Raw genomic sequence first — 24791 nt, forward strand, 5'->3', positions numbered from 1 at the left:
TTTTGGTTTTTTTGTAATGTACCTGGAAGTTCACAGGCTCTTAATCAGACAATACCAGCTATCAATCACACTGGTGTCTGCTCATATGTGCTGTGCTTCATCAAGTATTTCCCTCTACACGGGAACGTCATTCACAAAACTAACATCATGTGCTAATAAAGACCGGAAACAGTGGAGTCGCCCCCAGGTGGCAAACTGCTACTTCGGAAGATTGCATCCAGTTTTTATAAGCAGTCTGTGTGAGTAGCTTACTACAGGGTGAGTAAAGTTGGAGGTGCTTGCTGCTCTACACCCTCAGTATACACTGGAGTAGTGGGACAAGGATAAGGACAAACTGGAGCCTCCGAGTGGTTTACAGGGATGTAAACACTCACTGAACCTAAAAAACATTACCTCTGGAAGTGTATGTGTGCGTGTGTGTACACACCTGTGTCACTTTACTTCAACAGCAGATTTAGGTAAATGCATGTTTGTCTGTATGAGACTCTATTTTGTAAGAAAGAAAAAAAAACAACAACAAAAAACACCCAAAGTCTGTGGCTCATCAGTGTTTGAGTGTGCCAGTGTGTCAATAGTGCTTGCCTATGTGCATCAATTCAAGGGCAATAAAGTGTGTGTGTGTGTGTGTGTGCGCGCACATTAGGGCTGTCACTTTTCACAAAAATCATGATTTAACAAGAATTATATTACACAACACAGAGAACCCACCCCTGTGAGGCTGAACTTGTCTGGGATGGCTCCTCCTCCTCTGCTGATTCTGTTAGCGCTAGCTGCAAAGCTAACAGCTGAGTCCATGGATTTGCATGTTACTCCGGTTTAGCTCAGTGGTGTGTCCTCCATTTTCACGGCAGAACAACACAACATCACCGTCTTACTTATGGGCAAGATGGCGTTCAAAGTGCTCACAGCGCCTTCTGCTGGATGACACAGAAATGACTCCAGACAGTCAGAGCGTCAGGTTTGAACTGTCCCTCCCAAGTTTGACCAGATTTCTGATATTCATGTAAAAAAGCAACAGCCCTAGTGCTTGTGTGTGTGTGTGTGTGTGTATGTGTGTGTCTGGCTCAGGAGGACATGCACTGGACGTGGTCTGGACCTCCTTCCTCTTCGTCAGAAGAATCTGGAGAGCTCCAGGACTCATCCGAGTCCGGGTCTGCACCCTCACGACGAGCCTACATTAAAGAAGAGAGAAGAAAACAGACTAAATCACAATTAAGACCATTTAATAATATGCAACTATAACCACACTCCTCCTAACAAACTGTATGCAAAAATGTTCTCTGTTCATGTATAAAAATGTTTTAAATCATAGTAGTTCACAGTGTTTACACTTAAAGAACATTTCCTTTGTGTCAAACAAACATTCATGATGTGGTTTTACATTTAAACACCAATTATTATAAATTTCAGCTCTAACATGTAAATATGTGTTTTTTTTGTGACAGCCCTAACTTTATTCTTAAGTTAAAAATGAAATAAAGAAGGATGGAAAATGCTCAATCTTTCATTTCCCATGATGCAATGGTGACCTGATTAACCTATTTGGAAATATGAATTAAAGTTTGGGGAGTTTGTGAACTCACCCTCATGGGCCGCCTGTTCCTCATGTGTCTCATTAGGAACCACAACAGCTGAGTGTCGTACTGGTCGCCGTGGCGCACGCTGTCCTCATCGCGCTCTCGCTTGTTTTTTTTCATCACCTTGGTAAAGAAAGAGATAACACACATCCTCGATTAGAGGTAAGAATGTGGCTAAACAAGGCCCTACACGTTCATGTCTCTGAAACCACGTGACACTGCTGTGCAGTTAACACAAATATTACAAAACACTATATTTAAACACAAACTAGTACATGAAACTCTGTGTGATGATGTTACTGACACCCCTGCAGCCAGAGGTGGGTACAATGCTATAATACACAATAATAGAACCATAGAATAAAGCGGAATACCTCTTTAAGCCCCTTGAGTCCTGTGGGACTTTCAGCAGTGGGGGCCCACAGCTTGATGTCATGGTCCAGTCCACTGGTGGCCATACCAGGAAGATGAGGATGAGGCTCCAGACAGTTCACCTGTGGAGACAGACATGATGGAAACAATGGCTACCTAGTGTGGTGATGTGTTACATTAAAGATACATTTACAGATCATATAATCCATGAAAATTAAACCAATATGTTCAATTTCATTAAATGTATACATAACATGTACATTTCTGCATTATACTGCATTTAGACTAACGTCAGGGAGAATGTTAACTGGTGACAACTATATACTTCAACTAACTATTGGTGTTCATTTTAAGTTCAACTTAAAGTTTTAAGTTGAACTTAAAACTTGGCTGTGCCAATCTCAGCCAATCTGTGCCAATCTCAGCTACATCGGGGGATAGGCGGGGTACACCCTGGACAGTTCGCCAGTCCATCGCAGGGCCACATAAAGATAGAGACCCGGAGAGAACCCACGCACACACGGGGAGAAAATGCAAACTCCATGCAGAAAGGCCCTTGTTCCAACCGGGGCTCGAACCCGGGAAAATGATAGCATCCACCGTGGATGGTCATATTAGTAAACCCCGCTTCTGAACAGAAACATGAGGTTGCTCACTTGTCAGTTTCTACTTAGGATCACTTTTTTTATTATACTTGTTCTACATCTATTTATCAAATTTTCAGTAAAGCAATTAGAAAAAGGGCATTTAAAACGTTTAAAATTGCCTTCATTTTACTTTATTTCAATAAAAACAATTTAAAATGAAAAATCAATTAGCATGACCATGCTAATGGATTTACAATAATAATTTCTAGATTTTTGTCCGATTAAAAAGACACCAAAACAAATGCGTGTTTGTGGGAGTGATGACATTTGCAGAAGTGATGAAATTTACCAGGGACTTTGAACGCGTCTTGTTAACGGCATTACTTCAACCAGCTCTCATGCGCTAGAGTTTAGAATATTTGAGAAATACAATTGAATATTTGAATAGAATTGTTCGCTACAAATGCTCATCCCTGGTATCTAACACACACATCTCAGTTCTCATCGACAGTTCTCCCTCTACTCACCACTCCTCCTCTGTCTCCCTCCATAAACTGAACGATACGTGCAGAATTCTTGTCCCACAGGTAGATGTGTCCGCAGTCACTGCCACTGACCACAAATTCACTGCATGGTCCATAGAAGTTCACTCCCTTCACTGTAAGAGACAGTCATGGAAGGAGAGGATGACACAGGAGGAATAACACAGGTCACTTTCATGCTGTAACAAGAATATGGATTGAATACCTGTGGCATTGTTGCGGTGTCCCTTATATCTCTTGCGATAGTCGGCTCCATCGCTGTGGTTGGAGTCAAAAAGGTAGATGTCCTCGTCGTTATAACTTGCCAGGAGCTCTAGACTCACAGAGAGACTTTATTCAGTTTCTTTTGATGCCATAAAGGCAGCAGATGGGAGGGTTTGACCCATAAAAACATTAGACATCATAGAAAAAGGTTTGATCATCTGTGAACCTGACTTTTCTGGTGATCTGTACAAATAAGGTGATTTCAAGAGTTTGGACCTGACAGTATTTGCAGGTTTTTGATATTCAATGATTTGATTGAGAAAGGAGACATTTGGCATTTTGAAGCGATGACCACTGCCAGATCTCTTTGCTGCCTCGATTGTTTGCAATACATCAGTGACTTCTTCTTTTAAATCTCTTTTAAATCACGTTTAAAACCCATTTTTATAGACTGGCATTTTTGTGACCTTGACATATATATTTATTCACTTACTTGTTTTTATACTTCTCCATCTACCCTTATCCTGACCTTTGAGGTTGACAGTTATTATTGACCTTTAAACCTTTGCCTCTCAAATGCTTATTAACTTTAAACTTTTATTACTGTTATATTTTACTTTTCATTCTGTGTTACTTTAGTTTGTTTCTTGTCTGTCTTCTTCTTTGGCTTTCATTAATGTGTTCTGTGAAAGCACTTTCTAAACAGTGCTATAGGAATAAAGTTATAGATTTACAGTAAAGTCGGTGGACGTCTGAGACAAGGGCGAGCACAGAAACCACCGACTCTCAGTGAAGGGCCAGATTATGTTTGTTTATATCAAATGTTATCACAGTGAGATGGAGTATTCAACATCGTTTTATTGAAATAAGAACTAGATGCATGTTCAATAGTTTGGCTTTGGCAGATGCACGTGTCACAGAGAGCTGCTCTACTTCAAGCAGGCTTTGTTATTTTCAAAAATTCTTTCTAAGACACAGTCATTATAACATAATTAGAACATTTTAAACAAGTGTTTTCATGGTGCAAGGGGATTTACCTGTGCCATCATGACTATACACCAGGCAGGTTATGTTGGTTTTGGACTCGCTGGACACCAGATGTGACGGGCAAAACTTTTTTAAAACACCATTGTTGTCATTCTCATTGATCTTCCTCTGGTCGTAGATCCTAAGAGAGTGAGAAGAGAAAGTAAAAGGAACAGAAAGTGAAAGAGAAATGACAGTTTGAGCTGCATTCCACTTCGATTTTTATTCAAATAAAGACTGGTTCCTACCTCACATACTGATCTCTCCCACCCACAGCAAAGTGGTGTGTCTTTGCTGGGTTGACATAGATGGTGTACAGTCCAACCTTTTTATCGCCCTCCTTCACAACCACCAGTTTACTGCCACGCAAATGTAATGACACACAAAAGAGGAGAAACTATAATGAGCCACGGCAAACCAACAAAATGTCACAAAGTCCAGACAGTGTATGACACACACAGGAAACTTAACTGACTATAATATGGACTCAACAGCCTAAAAATCAACAACAAAGTTGTATCAGAAAACCACCACTGTCTCATGGTTAATCATTTATCATCTTATACAGAGCAAACACTGCAGAACATGAACTCATGGAGAGCAGTGGGCCAGGATTGGCTCCAGCTCCACCTGCGACCCTCAAAACGGTACAAAACAGATGGATGGACATTATCACATCATCCTTCTTTCCTGCTCTCTATTGGATGTATGAATTAACAATCCCAATGGGACAGGCGCATGACAGTACATGGACAGTGACAGTTATATCTATCATGAAGGAAGGACAAATAAGCCTTTAATTTAAACTTGCATATGTCTCACTTTGCGGGGCGGTCCAGACGCAAGTCAATTCCAAACACCACGGCGTCTTCTCCAGCAGACAGGAAGGAGCAGGGAGAATCTGGCTCGAGGGCCAGCTGAAGTACAAATATACAGATACAAGACACACAGATTAGAGAATCTTACAACCACTGTGTCTACCAGCACGAACACATAACTTTGCACAGTGCAAAGAGTCACCTTGTGTGCTGCCCCTTTATGTTGTGCTACCCGCTTGGTGTTCTTGCAGCGCTGCGTGGCAGAAAGCTCGGCCACTCTGATCTGACCATCTCGAGCACACATGGCCAAGGTGGAGTCTCCACTGTGGGGCAGGAACTTTGCCTGGGTACAATAACAGCAGCAAGAAAAATACACTTTGATTAGACAGTTATCCTCCACGTTTTATAATTTACAATTTATAATTGTTGACAAAATGAATGAAATCAATCCAGTCTCTACATTGTAATCTTCAAGCACATGTCAGCCACTGTCTGTCACGGCTTTCTTGATTTTCTCTCTTACACAACAGTGTAAATATATTTTTTGATGACGTTACTTTTCTGACATGACTATTGTTGCCCCTCACCTGAAAGACATTGCTCTTGTGGCCGCTGTCAAACTCCAGCTCAGCACGTCGGACAGCCCAGTCCCAGATCACAACTCTCAGGTCGTCACTGCCTGAAGCCAGACGTGTGCCTGAGGGGTTGAAGTGCAACGTGTTGACGCAGCCAGTGTGCTTCTCCAGGCGGCCCTGGAGCTCCAGCCTCTGCACGAGGCCCCGGGCTCCACACACCTGCTTCACAAACTGGTGCGAGTCCCTGCCGATCTCCCTGGAGCGCAGTGAAGGTACCGCCCGCCATACAGGCCCACGGAGATCACAGAGCTCCGCCCCCAGCCATGCTTCCATAGCCTCATCATCATCATCATCATCATCTTCATCCTCTTTCTGTTCATCGTCTTCATCCTCATCGTCATCCTCGTCTGAGCTGGAGGAGTGGTTTGTGCCACCGCCGGGTCTATTTCTCTTTCTCGCTGCCCTTTTGCTGCCATCTGTGTCCTTTACCTTCTCTCTCCTGCCTCCCTCACTTTCTCTTTCACCATCTTCAGTTAGGGAGTAGAGACCACTGCCATCCATGCTGTCTGTGTCTTCCTCTTCTTCCTCCTCCTCCTCCTCCTCTTCCTCCCCTGCCCCTCTGTTTGTGCACATCTCCCCTTCTGTGTCTGGCATAGGCTTGTCTCCAGATGCCTCCCCTGATTCTTTGGGAGCTACAGAAAAAAGGAAACCCAGACACAAGAAAGAAATAAGTTTCAGACAACTTTGGCCAAGTTCAGTGCCACTATCGTCATCAGTCCTGAGAGACCTGAGAGATCCCATCTCAAGCCATTTGGAAATGTTACATACTGGAGAAATGATTAAACATACAAAAACCACACAAAACAGGAACTACTTTGTCAGAAGAGTGGATTTACCATCTTGAGAAGACCGTGTTTCTGCTTCTTTGCTGCCAGAGGCATCTACCTCCTTGTCCTGATCTTCTCCTGGCTCCTTTTCATCAGATCCACCTGGAAACACCAAACAATATTCAGTCAGTGGGAAAGCACGTCGGCTAGCACAGTTATGACATGTTACTAAAGGCACTGATCATTCACCGTTAAGCGCAGTCAATTTGCCGTCAGCCTCTGCCATTCTGTCCCCTTTGTCCTCCGTCGACCCGAGGAAGAGCCTGTGAAGTGTCACACACGCAACATTAGGATATTTTGGTAATATATAGAATGACTGACGTCACCACAATGTACTCACTAAACTGCTGTCAACAACCAACGTCGCTCAGTGTGCACAGGTTACCTGTTAGATCGCTGGCTTTCTAACTATAACGCAGGATAACGTTATTTTCTTTGCATTACAATGTAAACAAACTAAGTCGTAGCCGCTAGCTGCCCCGCAGGCCCGTCTGACTTCTGTCGCTTTTGTGCTGTTAAATAGTTACATCTCCTCTTCAATGCAACAAGCATCCTTATTAAGTGACACTGCACTGTTCTTCGCGCCTGCTAATGCTAACTAGCATCCCTGAGGCCAATAAATACCGAAAGTAAAATACTGCAGCTCAGCTCCGCTTGGCAACTAAACAGCTGGTTGTCCCAAAACAGGCGAGACAGCAGCTAACAGTGTTAGTCGTGGCTAACTAGCTGCACAGCTAGCGTTACCTCTATTCGAAGGCCCGACGAGGCGTACGTCTTCTTAGTTTAGTCCTAATCTTTGCTGCAGATTTATTTGCGCTGCTTCGCTGCTTAGCAGTTGAGCTAAGTGTCTATACTGGGGTTTCTCTGACTGGAAACACACAACATTGGGACTGCGTGCATTAATATTTCTGTATAATGGCGATCAGACGATGAGCTAACAGCGTTCACACAAGGTTGACTGCTCTGTTTATGTTTTGACGGTTCAGCTTCTTTATTTGTGATTCTATTTCCGGTGTCGTGCTCGCTTGTTTTTTTTTTGTTTTTGTTTTTTAACTCTGGACGTTTGCAGATAATAAACGCTCACGCAACACTATCATACTACCATTCTTACCACAACAATTACTACGAGTATTTGCAATAGTACTAGTACGACTTGTAAGATAAAAGGCGCCTGAGTGCGCATCACTGAATATTATTTTATTAATAATAACAATGACAATCCCTAGTTGATGTTCATGGGGGATATTCGAGCGTTAATATAAGTGAAAATAGGTTTTTAAAAAAAGACCTACAACATATATAAATAGCCTACTAATAGATTGTATAGTATTCAGTGGCACCACTTTGGAGTCACCTGTGCTTGACTAACATTGATACAAACAGATTACATTAATTATAGTTGTGTTATTTACACCAAACCAGTTCACTCTTGTTTTTTATTATCTTGAATTAAAAAATAAAATACAGCAAACAGTGCATTTTGGTTTTTAAAACTTGAACAGATGTGCAAATGGGCAATTTTCAGCTACAAAATAAAACCAAGTAATAAACACTATTTAGATGTGAACATACTTAAAGATGAATCTAGATTTTAATATGCAATAATATAGCATACACAATATAACAATATCCTATAATGTAATACAGAACAATAATAAATAAATCAACAAACAGACATTGTGGATTGTTAACAATAATATAGTTGTGGTAAGTACCACCAATTATTAAATAATAATCAAAATCATTTATGACCCCCCTCCTACCACTGTGTGTGTGATATCAAACCAAAACAGTGAACTGAATGATGCTGAAATAATAAAAAAAGAATAAAAACCATGAGAGCATTGTTGATTAAAAAGCAGCCGATTTATCTATTGATCTGTTAATTTGAAAATATTGACTACACTGTCCCGGTGTCTGTATGAGTGCCATCGTTCTCACAAGACTTAAACAATTACTTTTATTTCTATTTTTTTAATATAATTTTTTGATGAAAGCCTTATATTTTGTTTTTCTTCACAAAATGAGTCGTCTATATTTTATTATCTTTTAATCTTTATTTTTTACACTGAGTGGTGGAATGCTGCCCTCCACAGTTATATGTTACAATCACAAATTATTACACCCTCTTAATCAAAAGGGCCCCTCGAACTTTGGCGCCCCCCAGTGGTGGTAAGCTGTACTCTAATGGACCCTCCTTTTTTTCCACACACCTGAGCAGTTGCCGACCTTGTCATGTTTTCTTCAAAATTGATTTTATTTCAGCTGGACTTTAAAAAACAACAACTATTTTTCAGTCAGTTTCAGTTTCCTCCCACAGTCCAAAAACATGCAATATGAACACTCTAAATTGACCATAGGTGTGATTGTGAGAGTGAATGGTTGTTTGACTGTGTGTCCCTATATCGACTGGTGAACTGTCCAGACTGTGCCCCGCTTATCGCCCTATGTCAGCTGAGATGGCACAGCACCCCCCGTGACCCTCATTGTGGAGGATAAAGTGATAGAAGATGAAAAGATGGATGGATGGATTTTCCAGTCAATTCTTTCCACCTTCCACTAAATTCCCTGCAGGTGTGGGTTTGATTCTGATTAATCATAAGTAAGAACAGACAATCTTCCAAGTCAACGCATTAACCCCGTTGAAGTCCTGTTCACTGCTGGAAACATCTGGATCTCTCACTGAGACTAAAACATGACGTGGTCCCTCAGCTTCCTTCCTGTGTTTATGTCATGGGCCGGCTGACAGTGGACCACAGTTAATCCCATGGCAGGAAGATGTCCTTCTCTCCCTCCCTCCCTCCCTCTCTCTCTGCCTCTTGTTCATCCCTTTTCTACTTATGCAAGTGATGATACTGAAATCACATCTCATATCTGCCCCAAACTCAGTCAAAGCTGCATATAATCCACATGGAATGTCAGCTGAGTGTGGGGGTGAAGGATTACCCACATGTAATTCCTCATATGCACTATTCATACTTCATTTAGCACCAGCAAGTGCTGACATTTTTAGTGATTATCTCCTGAATGGAAAACATGCAGTTAAATATGTTAAATGGTTGATAAACATTCAACAAAATGGGACAAAATATTAACACTTTTACAGTTTCTGTGCCCAGGCTGATTTAGCATATAGCATCTTTTGGGATTTACTAACACAGCGGTTCCCAAAGTCTGGGTCGGGACACACAGATGGGTCATGACAGTTCAGATTTATGTGTATTTGCATAAAATGAAGTTGTGATTCATTTGCTTACCAAATTAAAATGATATTAGTTGTTACAGATATTATGGTTATAAATTAGTTTGTTGATTATGCACGCATTTGCTCTTGGCATGATTTATACTGTGATTTAGAATCATTTTTTATAATTCAATTAAGACTGATATGAATTTTGTTTGCCATCTCATTTATTATTGGATTCAATATTCCCTCTGTCTTTTAATATTTAGATGTATTTATTGTCATAAAATGATATATAAAAATGATTATTATTTACAAAATCAAAATCAAAAAATCACAAACATTTATATGTGTTAAGTCTATGAGGTTAACAAACCGCAGTAGCAGCCGTGTGTCAGTAATTGCAGTGGGGTTCTGCAGGTGTGTCTGAACTCCACGCATCGCAGTAGTGCGGGGGACATTTAAAGTGAGTCATGAGGGCAGCGACCACCTCAGAGGAAATGTCACTTCCAGAAGGAGGAAGGGGAAGTTGAGTGAGACAGTCAGAGGGGGTTTCACGGTGCTGCGCGCATTTGCTGCTGCGCTCAAAGTCAGTGTCATATACACAGGCGATGCTGGAGCGCAGAGCCACGAGCGCACGGGACGGAACGGAACGGAACGCTGCTCCTTTACTCCAAAACATGCACGTGTTTGAAACAGGAAGTCTGAACTAAGAGTCTACATTAACCCGCTGTTTCCTGTGATATTTATTATGGAGTACTGGAGGCAATGTGCAGTGTGGCTGATCAGCTGCAAAGTGCTGCCGGTGAACCACCGGGTGACTGCGGACACGGCGCAGGTGTTCGACTTGGCGCAGACCCTGCGGGACGGGGTGCTGCTGTGTCAGCTGCTCAACAACCTGAGACCTCACACCATCAACCTGAAGGAGATAAACCTCCGGCCACAGATGTCACAGGTACACATCCTGTTTGAACATGTTCACTTAAATACAAGCTCTGTACACATCTGTGTTACATTTTAAATTTCCTCTATTTGTATGTATTTTATGCCTCACTGTAAACGGCTTTAGTGAGTGCATGAATCAAAGCAGCTGCTTTTTTGAGGGAAAATCAAAACACAACAAAAACATCACAGCTACCTTGTGGGCCCCATAAAGTTGTTTACTATTATTATTTTGTCATGCATAAAGAATAAATCGAATCGAGCTCAAATGGGCATACAAGACACCATTATTTAAATATACAGAGCAGCAACAAACCACAGTAGCACACAAATCACACACTACACAGTGTTTTTCCCCCAGACTTTACAAACAAAGGTGCACCAACTTTTATAGATTTAACTTAAACACCCATTCCATTCTGTCTTCATCAGTGAGTTTGAGAATACATATCATTCAGTAAAGGTGTTCTCTTACATCATCACAGTGAGGACAATATACAGAGGAAAGTGTGACTCTCCATTTCACCCAATCTGCGTAATTCATGAACCATTTTAAATCAGCCATGGTCCATGGGAAGGATTACTTTGACGGACTTAAGGTTCAGCACAATAATTATGCTTGATTTGAACATATATGTTCTTAATTTGGCAGTTTGCTTAAAATGTAGCCAGTAATTTTCTGGCACAAAATTGTGTTTGTGCGGCACGTTAAGTTATTGTGGTAAATGTGTTGTAAATCAATATCCTATAAAATACTTACATCTCTTTAGTCCATGATTTACTGGAAATCTTCTCATTCACCCTGTTGTCTGGTTTTACAAATGATTCCATATTATTACACATCACCCTGATTAGCCAGAATAGTTGCTAATTACTAATTTGGGACCTGCACAATTGCCCTCTTTGAGCCCATGCCCACTGTGTACCCAGGTAGCCTGGAAAGGGTACTAAGTGGGCTTGAGTTGTAACACTTATGTCGTCCCATAAGTGTTATAATCTTGGACATACTGGCTGGGAATGTTCAAATAAAGGTCTTAAACCCACAACCACAAAAAGAAATGTTGAAATCAAATGCATGTGCGCAGTATCTAGGTTATTTCAAAAGAGGAAAATGTCAAGATTTGCATCTTAAATTGAGCTTTTGAACCATCTGTCCAAAGTTTGGGAAACTGTTAGCCTTCTTTCTTTTCCTTCTTTTTTCCTTGGCACACTTTCAAACTGTGATATCTGTCACTGTAAACACAGAGGCCACAGAGTGACCTCAGTCAGACTCTGGGGATTATACTGTGTGATGTGGACCTGTCTGTACACATCTATTTCTTCTAAATAACATAATTAACCCAAACAAACGTGTTGCCTGCTGTTTGTAATGACTACTCTGGCATAAGTGACACAGAGCTAAACGTCCTTTAGCCTGTAAAAACCTAAATGAATGGTCCGAGGTTTGACGGAGTTCTCTTCACTCATCATTCCTCCTGCCTGATAAAATCCTGGCTTTGATCCACCCCTTGGTTGGAACTCTGACAATTTGTGCAAAGGCTTGTGGTTAGTCATTTTTCAAGAATGTTTCTTTCTTTCTTCTCTCTATCATGGACACCGGATGTCCTTGCTATAGATATTATTAAGTCAGTTTATTTAAAATGACGTAGAATAAAATACAATTTAATAACTATATTTTGTGAAAAACCATGTCACAGATGTTTAAAGCAAGAAACAACACATACTGTATATCCCTCCTCATTATTAGTTTTCATGCATGTTTGCGATATTTCTTGATAAGAGCGAGACTTCCTGTGCATCGACCTAATTCAAGCAAGCATTAGAAACTGTTTCATTGATTCCAAGAAACTCACAGTTATGAAGAACACATACAAAGCTATGAAGAACACGTACAAATGTCACTCTGGCAATTTATTACTGGCTTCAAGCTTTAATCAGATATTTTTTTTACTTATCTATACTCTTTATTTAGCCAAAAAAATGCTATATGCCTTCAAAGATCTTTGGATAATAAATGTCAGTGTCCTATAGCTGGGTGTTTGGTCGTGCTCCTTCTTCTACAATGGCAGTGTTCTGTAGCTGTATGCTCTGTCAGTGCACTTGCCTTTCATCATCTTCACAGATGCTGAAAGCAAACACAGGGTGCTGAACAATGGATAGTCACAGCCTGCAGCTGTAGGTCATTTGACTATTGCTGAAAAATGCATGTGTGCCAGATTTGAAATGGCCCTCTCATTGTGCCCGGCTGACCTCTGATCTTGGAAGTGGAAACAAGGACACGGAAGTAATAGACTCGACGGTAAGAGAGCAGTGTAGAGGGATGCAAAAGTTACTATTTTTATCATACTGTATGTAAGGCCTTGAACATGACATCTGACATGTCATATGTGTGTGGATCATGCATGAATAAGTATTATTATTAAGTCTTATTTACTCGCATACCTACTGAAAATAAATTAAGATAATAAATAATCATTAAAAAAGTGCTTTACGTGCTCGGTTTTGCTCTCAAAGTCGGTGAAGAGCTGGACTATGACTGTACTCTGGGTTATGAAGCTGGCAGCGGTGCAATGCCATCATGTTAATGCCCTTCCTCTGCAGACAAACAGGACCCCAGAGGGCGGTGGAGTAATTACAGGCGCCGCCACGATGGACTGATAAAAATGGGTCCATCTGTTCCCAAGGATTTCTCTAAATGATCACATATTTACATTCTTGTTTAGTCATCACTTAATAATGAACTGAAATGGCAAAGGTAATGTGTAAAATGTGCAAATGTGTAAATGATGATTTTTTTTTTTTAGTTCAACTGGACCAACCTATATAATCAGACCTCCAAATCCAAACCTATAACCATAATTCATTGTCTGCACTTTTCCCACAGAAACCCTGATCCTAACAGGAAGTGACACCAAGCAAGCACATTGTCAGTGGTTTGATGTTGCGCGACGAAACCTTTTTCACTTTGTGGTGTAGCTCACTTTCACTTTTGTGCCGTCGTTGTGAAACTCACAGGGTTCTGGTTATAAAGTCACTGTACGACCATTTAGAACAGTTCATTAAATCAGACACAGCGTCTGCAAACAAATGTTATTTTCCTTTTATTTAAGTTTTTATAGATACGAGCACTGGAACTTTCAGACACAGACTTAGCAACTGGTTCTGATCAAACATTAACCACATTTGGGTGAGAAAAATCTTTATAGAAATCCATGTTAGTATCTTCACTGGAGACATTAAAATCTGTCGTGAGCAACAGGGATGGGTATTACAAGTTACTGTACCTTATGATGCAATATGTACATGGTCCATGATACCAATAATATCATGGTACGATTCTGTGATGATCAATAACAAGGCAATCATATCAATAATCATCAAGATATCTGTCTAACAATTCAAGAAAACAAAACGTTCATTCAAAGTTAAAAGTGCAGGATTTCTCTATTTATTCACGGGAACAAAGTGTATAAAGTCTATGTATCGAATGTGGACGGAGCATCGCTTAACGTCGCCATGACGACACATGAAGTAGCGACGCCAGGCGAGTGAAACTGGCAGGGACTGTTTATTATTTATTCATTAAAATATCAATATTTGCCCTGGCATATTGATTATCGATATATCAACAAATCAATATTTCTCACTGACCGCCTCACACAGCCCTAACTTGGTGTCAGATTAAAGTGTTCTTTTCAGGAACTGTCCGTCAATCAAGTTTGACAGAAAGTGGTTGTGTAGTTTTTTTTGTATAATCTTGTCGATAAATGAACCAAACAACACAGAAACATAAGAATTTACAACTGTCCTGTGTTGCTCCATGCAGTTCCTGTGCTTGAAGAACATCCGCACGTTCCTGACATCTTGCTGTGACGTGTTTGGGATGAAGAAAAGTGACTTATTTGAAGCGTTTGATCTCTTTGACGTCCGGGACTTCGTCAAGGTAACACCGCCGTCCATCGTGATGTTTTTTTTGTCACTTCCCTTTTCTTCATCTCCTTTAGTCACGATGAGCTCCTCTATAGTCCACATAGACCGCAGATGAGCGATTATGAGGATTGGTTGTTTCCCTTATATACTGTAACTCTGTTAGATGAGTTGTTTGGGAAAATATGTCAAATTTTGAGAACGTGTGATTATATATGTGAGCAGAAAATGATGATTGTAAAAGGTTAGTTTAGTTACTGTGAATATTTGTAACATATTGAAAAAATATCAAACAACTATTGCATTTAGAAAAAGAAATCTTTCTACTGCAATGATCCAATCCTAGATTGTGGCTTATGTTTGCAGAAGTGATGAAAGTGATGAAGGTTTCTTGAATGCATCTTGAAGCTGCTCTTCTAAGTGCACTACACTATAGATTCAGCAGAAGTGATGGAATTAACCAGGGTCAGAGAATGCATCTCATGAGCTGCGCAATATGCTGTGACCCCTGCATTACTTTCACTAGCTCTCATGCACTGCACTTTAGAACATCCAAATAGTGTTTTTGCTAGAAATGTCCATCCTTACCAAGGTCAGGACTGAGTTTAAAGAAAATAAGTTTAATCAGTATAATCAGTCTTCGGTTGATTGACCCAATATCACTTTATAAAATGATAAGATCAATGTCCTTTAATATATGCCTGTCCTTATAGGCAACACTGTTAATTTGGAGAGATCTAGTTATGTAGGCTAATAGTGGACCTGATCTCAGGGGCAGATGCTACAGATAACTAAAATGTACCAAAATAAAATGATTTTGAATTAAACTGAGGTCTTGTTAATCTCAACAGAGAAGTGATTGGAGTGGACTCTAAATTGTCCAAAGTAAATTTTAACATACTGTATATGAGATAGTGTAAATCGAGATGTGTGATGATGTGTTTCCCTTCCCTATTGTGTGTGTTTGTGTGTGTTTGTGTTTATTTAGAAGCATCTGTAATTTGGCCTGGTATCTCCCCTGTGCATGTCTGAAGGGTTGGAGGATTGCTGTGTTATTGTGTGAGCGACACAGCGTTATCAGTGGGTCAGTGGGTTTGTAGTGCACTCCTCTCAGCTACTTCAGTGGACTCACTCTTAGCACAGAAGCCTAAATGAACTCAGATGAAGAAAGAACACTCACTCTGAGAAGTCGCACTCCCACAGTTCTGTTGTTTGGTACATGTGATTTTATATAGACAATCCACGTATTACTAATATATGTAACTAAGTATGATGTATTTGTTGTTTCAAATAATTTCATCAAACATGAACAGTTATATCAGTGCTTGTTCTTGCAATTAGAGGAAAAAAGGACACACACACACACATAAATATTTTTAATATTACAATATAATATCTCGATTAAACTATGTGTACTTTTTAGAGATTTTCAGGGATGTGTGCTTCTCAGGTATTTATGTCTTAGCTTTCCAGGCTCCTTTAGACACAGCACAGGGAAAGGTTCATTAATTGTTTTCATTTAGGCGTATTACACATGATTACAGTGTTTAACTCAAATCTCTGCAGGGAATACTAAGTGGTCTTTAGTATTAGGGAACTGATTAATGTAGTACAATGTTGAGCCTTGCATGCAGTTTCCTCACACAGTCCATTTTCTTTCAGTTCAGTGTAATACATTCTAAAGAAGCTTGCAGTTAATCTGGCCACTAGTAATCCCACAGGGGAGGGAGGAGGTGCCTGCAAATATGTACAGTACATCAATCTCAGTCATGTCCAAGAGTTGTCCATTAAACAAGCAAGCCTCTGCAGAAGGAGAGTTCACTGCATCATTTTTACAAATGTTGGTTTAGCGATTGGACTGGACGAGCTTCAGGTGGTGTTGTACTGTACAGCTGAACATCTAAAGAGAACATCTCAAATCTCAGCCAGTCTAATCCACTCGGGTTGAGTTGTGCCAACTGGGCCTGTAGACTGAACATTAGTCCACTGAATATCTAATAAGAGCCTTCTAACCTACATTCTTGTGCGTCACCCCTGGGCAGCATGTACACTCACCACATGCAGCAGCCTGCAGGTCTGAGAGAGTATTTACTGCCTTAGCCTGAAATAATTGTACCCTTTTAACAGCAAAAATATTTGCTTTTCCTCATACTGTATGTATCCTTAAATTCTAGTTTTATAATCTCAAGAGTCAATTTCTTCGATATTGTAAATTCATAGATGTGAAAATGCATGTATGTTATTTACCTTTACGGTCTTTACTGCAGTGGCAACGTTACCTTGTCCATTGTGGGACTAATAAAGGATTGTCTTACATCTTATCTATCTTAAGATTTATGTCTCAGGCTTGTGTCTGTGTGGTGAATATGAAGCTGCTGCTGAAGCCAGAAGTTGAGCAGTTGGACAGTTCTACCCTGATGTGTCGCAGAGATATGGCTGTGTGTGTCCTCGTCAGCTGTCTGTTTCATCACTATCATCACTATCATCACTGCACTCATTGCACTCAAGGACCATATGAAATTCTTATGGTTTTAGACATTTATCTAACTATCAACAACTTATAGCTGCTTTTGGGTTTGCGTAATGCCGGTCGTTAAAACTATAGGTAAACACACAGTTTTGAAGTCTATTTACTTCCATCCTGAAATATCTTATACTCTTTATATTTAAATGGTTTCCTTTTATTATTGTTCACTCTTTAGTTCAGTGCCATAGTTTAATATTCTGTATAAGCCAGTCAGTCAGATCAGCATTACTCTTGAACTTGAATTTCATGATTCTGGTAGATTGAGTCACCTTTACACCTGGCATTAGAATGCGTTTTCTGTGATTAGATAGCGATCAGATAGCGATCAGATAGCGATCAGATAGCGCTTCACCACATGCTTTTACATGTGGTTTCATCATGCGTCTCTGGTGTCCACATCAACATCCGATTGCTGTCCGATCACAGTCATTTCACTTTTTCTGCAAAGATGTCCAGCAGCAGACCACAGTGTCACGTCCTGTGCGCTGCAACAACAATCTTATTGTATGGACTTTGCTTTTTGAAGCAGGTCAGGAAGTCTTCTTCGACAAACAGGAAACACACGAGGAGACAGCACACTTGTGTTGTCGCTTTCACGTTTCATGGACCCACCGACATTTTTCCGCTCACATAGTTGTTGGTGTGGCGGAGACGCATCGGAGACTTATTGCATTTACACTTCTGTTCAATGTGGTTACAATGCGTCTCTGACCACATCTTTCCCAGCCTGGATAACAATCCGTCCTCTGGATATTTATTTGATATCATTGCAATCTGATCACAGAAAACACATTTTAATGGCAGGTGTATAGGGGAGCTCTCCATCATTAATACCCCATTCTCACTTTCTCATAACCATTTAGTCCCACGTTTAGATGTTTTTCAGCAGCTTCAGCTTCAGTTGACATACAATAAGATGCCAACTTTTCTTTTTGCCAGAGATGCACCATTTCCAAAGCAGAGCTACATGCTTTTCCAGCCATCAACGTAGCCGTTACCATAGCCACTTATATTAATGTTTGTAGTGATTCTTGGTGAGGTGGCATAGAGTTGGAAATCTGAGTTCAGGGAAAGATGCACTATTCTCTCTGTTATGAGCCTGTGAGCCATCACAATGTGTTTCTAGACTTTAAAAATGTGCATGGTGTTGCTTTAAATCTTTCTGAACAGACCGACTGAGACAGCTTAGAATGATCTGTGGTAAATGGTTGTGCATGGAGACAACGAAACGTACAGTAACTATGGGTTGTATACAGGAATTGAATTTGTAGTTACCTTACCTAACCCCAGTCTTACTCCGTCTGTGGGCCATAACCCTAATCTCAAAAATACTTATGCCGAGTTGAGTTAAAAATACCTATGTGCTTTTTTTTCTCTGTTATTTACTCTTTTATTATTATTGACTATTCATATTATTAGCTACTTTACACAAATGTGCAGACATGTAAATGACAATAAAGGAACCTTGAACCTTGACAAGGCTGAAATAATAACAAGAAAACTATGCAATCTGTGTTTTTGTGTCATTATAAACATGTAAAATGTAATGATTTCAGTCACTTTATTCTATCAAGTCAAGTGCAGCACAAATATTTAGCTTCACAGACACCGTGGAGAAGATAGTTGGTGGCTTAGATATCTACCTGTTTAGTTGCACTCTTCCTGTGTGAATGAGTGCTGTGGCTTTGTGAAACACAGGTCTCATGTGACATAAAATAGAATTCTGTTAGTGTAGTGTGATAGAGCAGTGTTAAAACCACAAGTACAACTGGTAGGTGGTTAATCCTGATACTAGAAGACATTTAATGACAGGAATTTACTTATCAGTTGTCAGGGCCCAAATAGGTCATGTAGTAATCCGTTAATTTAAAGTGTAATTAGGAAAAAAATACAAACAAATCAAGTAAATTATAATAGTTTATCTCAACAAAATTACATTTCTCACTCTATAATTAGAGATTTGATCATTGTGGTATATATAAACATTGTACAACATCGTCATTTGTGTATATGTGTCACATATGTCATGCTGATAGTTAAAATGTACTTGAGAAATAATTCAGAGAAGAAGACCTGAATCCATGTCCAGATTACCACTAATAATTTCTTCCCAGAAGGTGTAATCAAAATATTTCTTAGTATTTTTAAATGCTGCTCACAGACAGACAGGTAGGCAGACAAAGCCAAAAACATGAACTCCTTGGTGTAGGTACTGTCTCACTGCTATGAAACTTGAAACATTCGCTCACTTTGCACAATGAAGGTCAAATCAGGTTGGCTGAAAATCAAATCTGACATTCAGGTGAAACCACATGACTTGAGAAGGTAAAAGAAAGGATTCTGACTCCACAGAGCATGAATACATAAAACAAAATAAAAAGAATGGAAAGTTGCATACTATGCATCAAATGTTCATGTGCTTGATTCTGTTTTGTTCACCAAAGTCACATTTAACACATTTAGGTTTCAAAACTTGATCAAGTGTCATGATTATGTTCAGCTTCCATCAGCAAACTAACTAACTAACTAACTAACTAACTAACTTACTCACTCACTCACTCACTTTGTTTGCTGCTGGAAGTAGATGTATATGTTGTTGCTTGTTTCGTATACATTAGCTGTTATTAGCATTTGCTACCACTTTGCATTTTCTTTTTTTTAATTATTATTTTCTGGGCATTTTATGACATAAGAGAAGAATGAGAGGAAACACCCCGGTGGTTTTGAGGTTGGTATGTCAGCCACCGAGGTATGAGGATGTCAAACTCAATACTGAGCTAGTTGTGTAGCAGGTCTTTCGTATGCTAGTTTCTAATGCTAAAAAAAGGCGTACATGCTCTAGTTGCCTTTGACATGATCGTAAGACTTAGACGTAGATTTGGTAAATGGTTGTCACACAGTAGCTCGTTTGCTGCTTTTTTAAGGCTGTAAATAACCATTTAAAGCATTTTCAAATGGTTCAAAGACAAGATTCAACCAATATTTTGCACAAACTGCATACTTGTAGTTTTTACTCATGTTCCATTCTAATATATTCATTTAGAACTTTAGCACAAAATGGCTTAGTTGCACTAATTATTCAAGATTCAAGATTCAAAGATTCAAAGTGTTTATTGTCATATGCACAGTAAAGAAACACGTTTCCCTGTACAATGAAATTCTTACTTTGCTGTCCACTCACAAAACACCAGCATAAAGTAGAAGTAGAAAAAGAGATGCTTTTGTAGAAAAAAAGTATAAAGTATAAAAGTATATTCATTGTGGTTTATTTGGTTTGTTTATCTGGTTAGTGGCAGTGGATGCCCTCACACTTGACACTTTATTATAATATTTATTCTCTAACATCTTGTTTTCCTAACATGTATATTTGGCTTTTATCTCATAGTTTTCTATGTCTTATATTTAAGATTATAAGAGTTGTAAAGTCCCTGAAACAATGCTGCTGTAACACAATCATTTGTTTTTAGGTTTAATAGATTGATTTTGGATTAATGTCTGTCTAATGTGAGGCATCCATCTTATTTTCATACAATCTTGTGGTTTATCCCACTTGCAAGAACAACCTTGAAAGTTGATGTAGTGACACATTTAACAGCATGGCAACAATCTTTCTCTGTCTTTATTTATTTCTCTAAGACCTTCCCTTTGATCCAGAAATGAGAACTGACTCACCTTTGTTTCACCAGGTTATGGACACACTATCGAAGCTGTCGTACACAACCATTGCACAGCAAGCAGGATTCAAGTAAGTCACTGAACGTTACAAACACAGACTTGGACCTCAACTGACCCAAGCATTTTTACCAAATAATAGATATTAAATGTCCTACTCATTATTTTGCAGATTTTCCAGATTTCCCATAAGCATTGTATTCATGCTTATGTTTTATTGTGACCTCAAAAATCATTAAATGCAAACCATCAATCTTTCTTGATAATGGGTTAAGGTTAAGGTTGTTTTTAAAGTTTCCTGAACAAGTAAATTTTTCATAGTTATTTTTTCATTGTATTTTTGTGCAGTATATATATATGTGAACATAAAGATAAAAATGTCGGTGCAGGGAGAGGTAAAGAACCCAAAGGACTTAAATGAAGCCACTTAAATGTTATACATTCTTCATTTGTTTAGTTTCTTTAACTTTTTATAATACTGTTTATACACTATATATTGGTACTTATTTATTCAGGTCTTGTATATTTGAAGGAGGTTAATGTTTTATTGTATATAATCTTTATTCTTTTTCTACATTTTCTTAGGTTATCGTACTTTAGTTAATATCTTAGTATAGGCTGTGAATCGCTTATATTCAGTTCTTGTTTGGAGTAGCTGTAACAAAAGCAATCTTAATCAATACATTCTGATAACTGTTAAAGAAAGAACAGCGCAGAATGACACAAGTTGTGGCAAAGTAATTAAGTTTAAAAAAGGGAATTATTATTTATAATAATTATATCAAAAAATAATAATTGTGTGTGTTCAAAACTGAAACTCATGCTGTTTCGCTGTCCTTTCTAGACCATTCCCAACAGAAGAGAGCCTAAAGGACGAGGACATTTACAATAATCTGGAAGACTTGATTGAGTATGTATGAGGCGTCACTCTGCGGGCCCGTTACTGATGTTGATAGAACATGATTATTTTGCTCAGTGGCAGCACCAGCACACTCTGCTCATCATCCATGCTCTCCAGGGGTCTGGACACCCACATGTTTTGACTTGGCTCCGTTTCTCTGTTACTGTCAGAGGAAATGAATGAGTAATTCTGCATGTTTTTGCTGAGTGCTTGCACACCACCCACATCAAGACTCTGTTGACTGTTTGATTTAATATATTAAAGAGGAAACAATGGAAATCAATTATGTATAGTTTGAGATCATATTTTCTCTTAATCTATTTATTGACGGATTAACAACCACGATCGAGAACACAGCCACATCTAAATTTTTCATGTACTGTTGTGCGACTTCATTATTTGTCATGTATTTAAAACTATTTATAATCATGCAGATTGTTTCCGTGTCTCAGCGCTAAATGCTGCCTCTGATTCTCATTGACAGAAAACACACAAACAGGAGCTGTTTAAACACAACTGCTATTATTGTTTCATTAGCCACAAGAAATCATTTATGACTGATCAACACAGAAGTGTTAATGTGTATGTGTGTGTGTGTGTACTGTGCACATGTGTTATAGTGAGAATGTGCTTGAGGATGAGGACGACTTGTACACAGCAGTCTATGGGCTGGAAGAGGACGACACAGGTGGAGAGATCTATGAAGATCTCATGAGGACTGGACAGCAGCCCCCACAGGTACCACTTTGCATATTTCTTTCACACACACACACACACACACACACACACACACACACACACACACACACACACACACACAACTTTTTTTTGTAGAAGTGTTATATAAATAAAATGAGTATCATTAACCTCTTGAAGTTATGAGAACCATATATAATATACCATACCATATATAATATTTTATACCATATGTTTAATACTTTTTAAGTAATTTAGCCTTTTCTTTCCGGGAACACAAAAATTGAATGTTTTGAATAATGTGAACTCATTTGTTCAATCTCTCTGAAGCCCATCTGTATTACCTTCAAGGCCCATTAGTTGGCCACAACCCACCCTTTGGGAAACTGTAGTTTTGTTGATAATAGAAGTATATGCTTGGGTAGCTTAATATATAATCATGTCTCAGCTTGTATGATACATGCAAGTCTATTTGTGTATTAAAATAGAAACTAATCACATATGTGCAATTTGATAACTTCACTATAGTAGTTATATATGTGTGTATATGTATATATGTGTGTATATGTATATATATAAAAAACTAAATCTAAGTTTTTTGTATTTCTAGAAGCAGGTGGAGTTAGATGTACGAAGCTGCTGCCTCGCAGAGATCAAACAGACGGAGGAGAAATACACGGACACACTGGAGTCCATCGAGAAGGTATGGAACGTGCCTCGATAATCTTCTCTGCATTGACATCTGATCGGCAAATTCTGCTGTCTTCATATGAAGAAAACAACATTTCTGTTCTTACGTAGCACAGTGACTTTATATAGTTGAAAAAAAAAGGTTTTTGTTTTCTCTCACTAGTATTTTTTAAATCCGCTGAAGAAGTTCTGCTCTGCTGCTGAAATTGACAAAATCTTTCTCAACATTCCCGTAAGTCCTCCAACTATCTGCTCCTTGTCTACTAAAAATGTGTTTGACTAGACATTGATGGCTTTCCCATCCATTGCAGGACCTGGTTCAAGTTCACAAGAGCCTAATGGTTGATGTGCAGGACTCCATCTTGAACAAAAACGCTTCAAACCTCTATCAGATATTCATCAGTTACAAAGAGAGGTACATACTGACAAACCACACTGATATGTGTGTGAGGTCCGTGAGGTGTGAAGTTTAAAAAGCAGGTGTTAATGAAAGTATGTCATTGGCTTATAGTTACAGCTCATAGAACAGCTTTACTGGTACAGATGCTTTCATTTTATGTTTGCTACACCGTGCTGTACTTTCCCCTGCAGTGAGCGAACATTTAAACATTTTAAATTGCTAAAGACACTTGAAGCCGTTTATTTGACTTGAACTTTGTCTCATTTGTATATAACGTGTTTGTGTGTTTCCAGCTGGTTTAGACATTATTGTACAAACCCCATTTCTTAAAAAATGCAATGAAAACGAAAATCTGTCATTTTTAAAAACCTATTATTATTATTTAGCAGAATTTCATGACACTAAGGTAGAAAGAAAATATTGTCAGTATTTTCACTGATGAAGCTAATTATGGTTATAAGGTTATGTTTTTGTCAGTGGGGTTTATTTGTAAGATTGTCCTTCTGTAAGAAACTATCTGTATACAGTTTTTGACGGATCAATCTGTATTTTTTTTGTGATGGGTGGTCAGCCCATGGCCAAGTGGAAAGGGAACTTGGCTTGTTGTAATTAGAGGGTTGCTGGTTTGGAGCTGGGGTAAAGGGCTGGGGTACCTCTGAGCAAGGTTCCCAACCCCCATTGCTCCCTGGCACTGCTCATTTCTAGGAAGGGTCCCAGTAGAAGATGGGTTAAATGCAGAGAAAGATTTACCCCTAGGGGATTAATAAAGAATAGAAAACATCTTTTCTTCATTCTTTTGCCTGTGTTATGAAAAGATAATCTCTTAAATACAACATAACATGAGTTACATTATGATACCCTTTTATATTCCATGTAAGTAAAGCATTGTGTTTGATGTCGTCCCAGTCTGACTGTCTCTCCTCTTAACTATAGATTGCTCATCTATGGGATATACTGCAGCCGTGTGGAGATCGCCATCGCTGTTTTAGACCTTGTTTGCAAAGAGAGAGAGGATGTCCGACTTAAATTGGAGGTTAGACACCTAACCCCCACACACACACAGTTTATCAGTCACTTCTAATCTATATTTTGTGCTCTACAGCTCTACAGTGTCATGTCATAGCTTGTTGACAAAAAAGACTTTAGAAATCTCTGATCTTTTTACAAGAGAGGTCTCAAACATACAGCCCCCAGTCTAATATCAAGTTAAAATTAATTAATAATATTATTAATAATATTATTATTATTGTTATTATTATTAATA

The 24791-nt window shown here is 39.0% G+C and overlaps 2 protein-coding genes across 8 annotated transcripts in view; one reads left to right on the forward strand and one right to left on the reverse strand.

Moving 5' to 3' along the window:
- Positions 1-408: 408 nt before the first annotated feature.
- Positions 409-7572, reverse strand: dcaf8 (DDB1 and CUL4 associated factor 8). 3 transcript variants are annotated; one of them, XM_044027096.1, is made up of 13 exons: positions 7333-7572; positions 6778-6851; positions 6598-6690; positions 5714-6393; positions 5329-5469; positions 5131-5225; positions 4557-4667; positions 4320-4450; positions 3284-3391; positions 3064-3194; positions 1952-2071; positions 1584-1700; positions 409-1172 (listed from the first exon to the last, which is right to left on the reverse strand). In XM_044027096.1, the coding sequence occupies exons 2-13, from the start codon at positions 6812-6814 to the stop codon at positions 1065-1067; spliced, it is 1872 nt and encodes a 623-aa protein (XP_043883031.1). In that variant the 5' UTR covers positions 6815-6851; positions 7333-7572; the 3' UTR covers positions 409-1064. The 3 variants fall into 3 exon arrangements, with proteins under 3 accessions (XP_043883031.1, XP_043883039.1, XP_043883047.1); XM_044027104.1 differs by lacking the exon at positions 7333-7572 and adding an exon at positions 6974-7318; XM_044027112.1 differs by lacking the exon at positions 7333-7572 and adding an exon at positions 6929-6987.
- Positions 7573-10296: 2724 nt separating this feature from the next.
- Positions 10297-24791, forward strand: part of LOC122781817 (guanine nucleotide exchange factor VAV3-like) — a 45398-nt gene continuing 30903 nt past the window's right edge. For 4 of the 5 annotated variants that reach the window (XM_044045874.1, XM_044045857.1, XM_044045894.1 and 1 more), the window contains exons 1-9: positions 10297-10727; positions 14541-14657; positions 20855-20913; positions 21685-21750; positions 22362-22479; positions 23048-23140; positions 23291-23359; positions 23439-23542; positions 24461-24560. In XM_044045874.1, the coding sequence (XP_043901809.1) occupies positions 10524-10727; positions 14541-14657; positions 20855-20913; positions 21685-21750; positions 22362-22479; positions 23048-23140; positions 23291-23359; positions 23439-23542; positions 24461-24560 (930 nt within the window). In that variant the 5' untranslated portion in view covers positions 10297-10523. The remainder of the gene's footprint in view (positions 10728-14540; positions 14658-20854; positions 20914-21684; positions 21751-22361; positions 22480-23047; positions 23141-23290; positions 23360-23438; positions 23543-24460; positions 24561-24791) is intronic. The other variant, XM_044045865.1, reaches the window with a different exon arrangement.

This window comes from Solea senegalensis, linkage group LG1 (genome assembly GCF_019176455.1).
Source record: "Solea senegalensis isolate Sse05_10M linkage group LG1, IFAPA_SoseM_1, whole genome shotgun sequence".
NCBI classification, from domain to species: Eukaryota; Metazoa; Chordata; class Actinopteri; order Pleuronectiformes; family Soleidae; genus Solea; species Solea senegalensis.

Bases quoted from the DNA above. Each gene is read 5' to 3' on its own strand.
- dcaf8 (XM_044027096.1), bottom strand. From the start codon at position 6,814: ATGGCAGAGGCTGACGGCAAATTGACTGCGCTTAACG. The intron at 3,392-4,319 runs GTAAATCCCCTT...CTGTGAGTCTAG, and splicing joins GTATAGTCATGATGGCACAG to AGCTCCTGGCAAGTTATAAC. The intron at 1,173-1,583 runs GTGAGTTCACAA...TCTTTAATGTAG, and splicing joins GGAACAGGCGGCCCATGAGG to GCTCGTCGTGAGGGTGCAGA.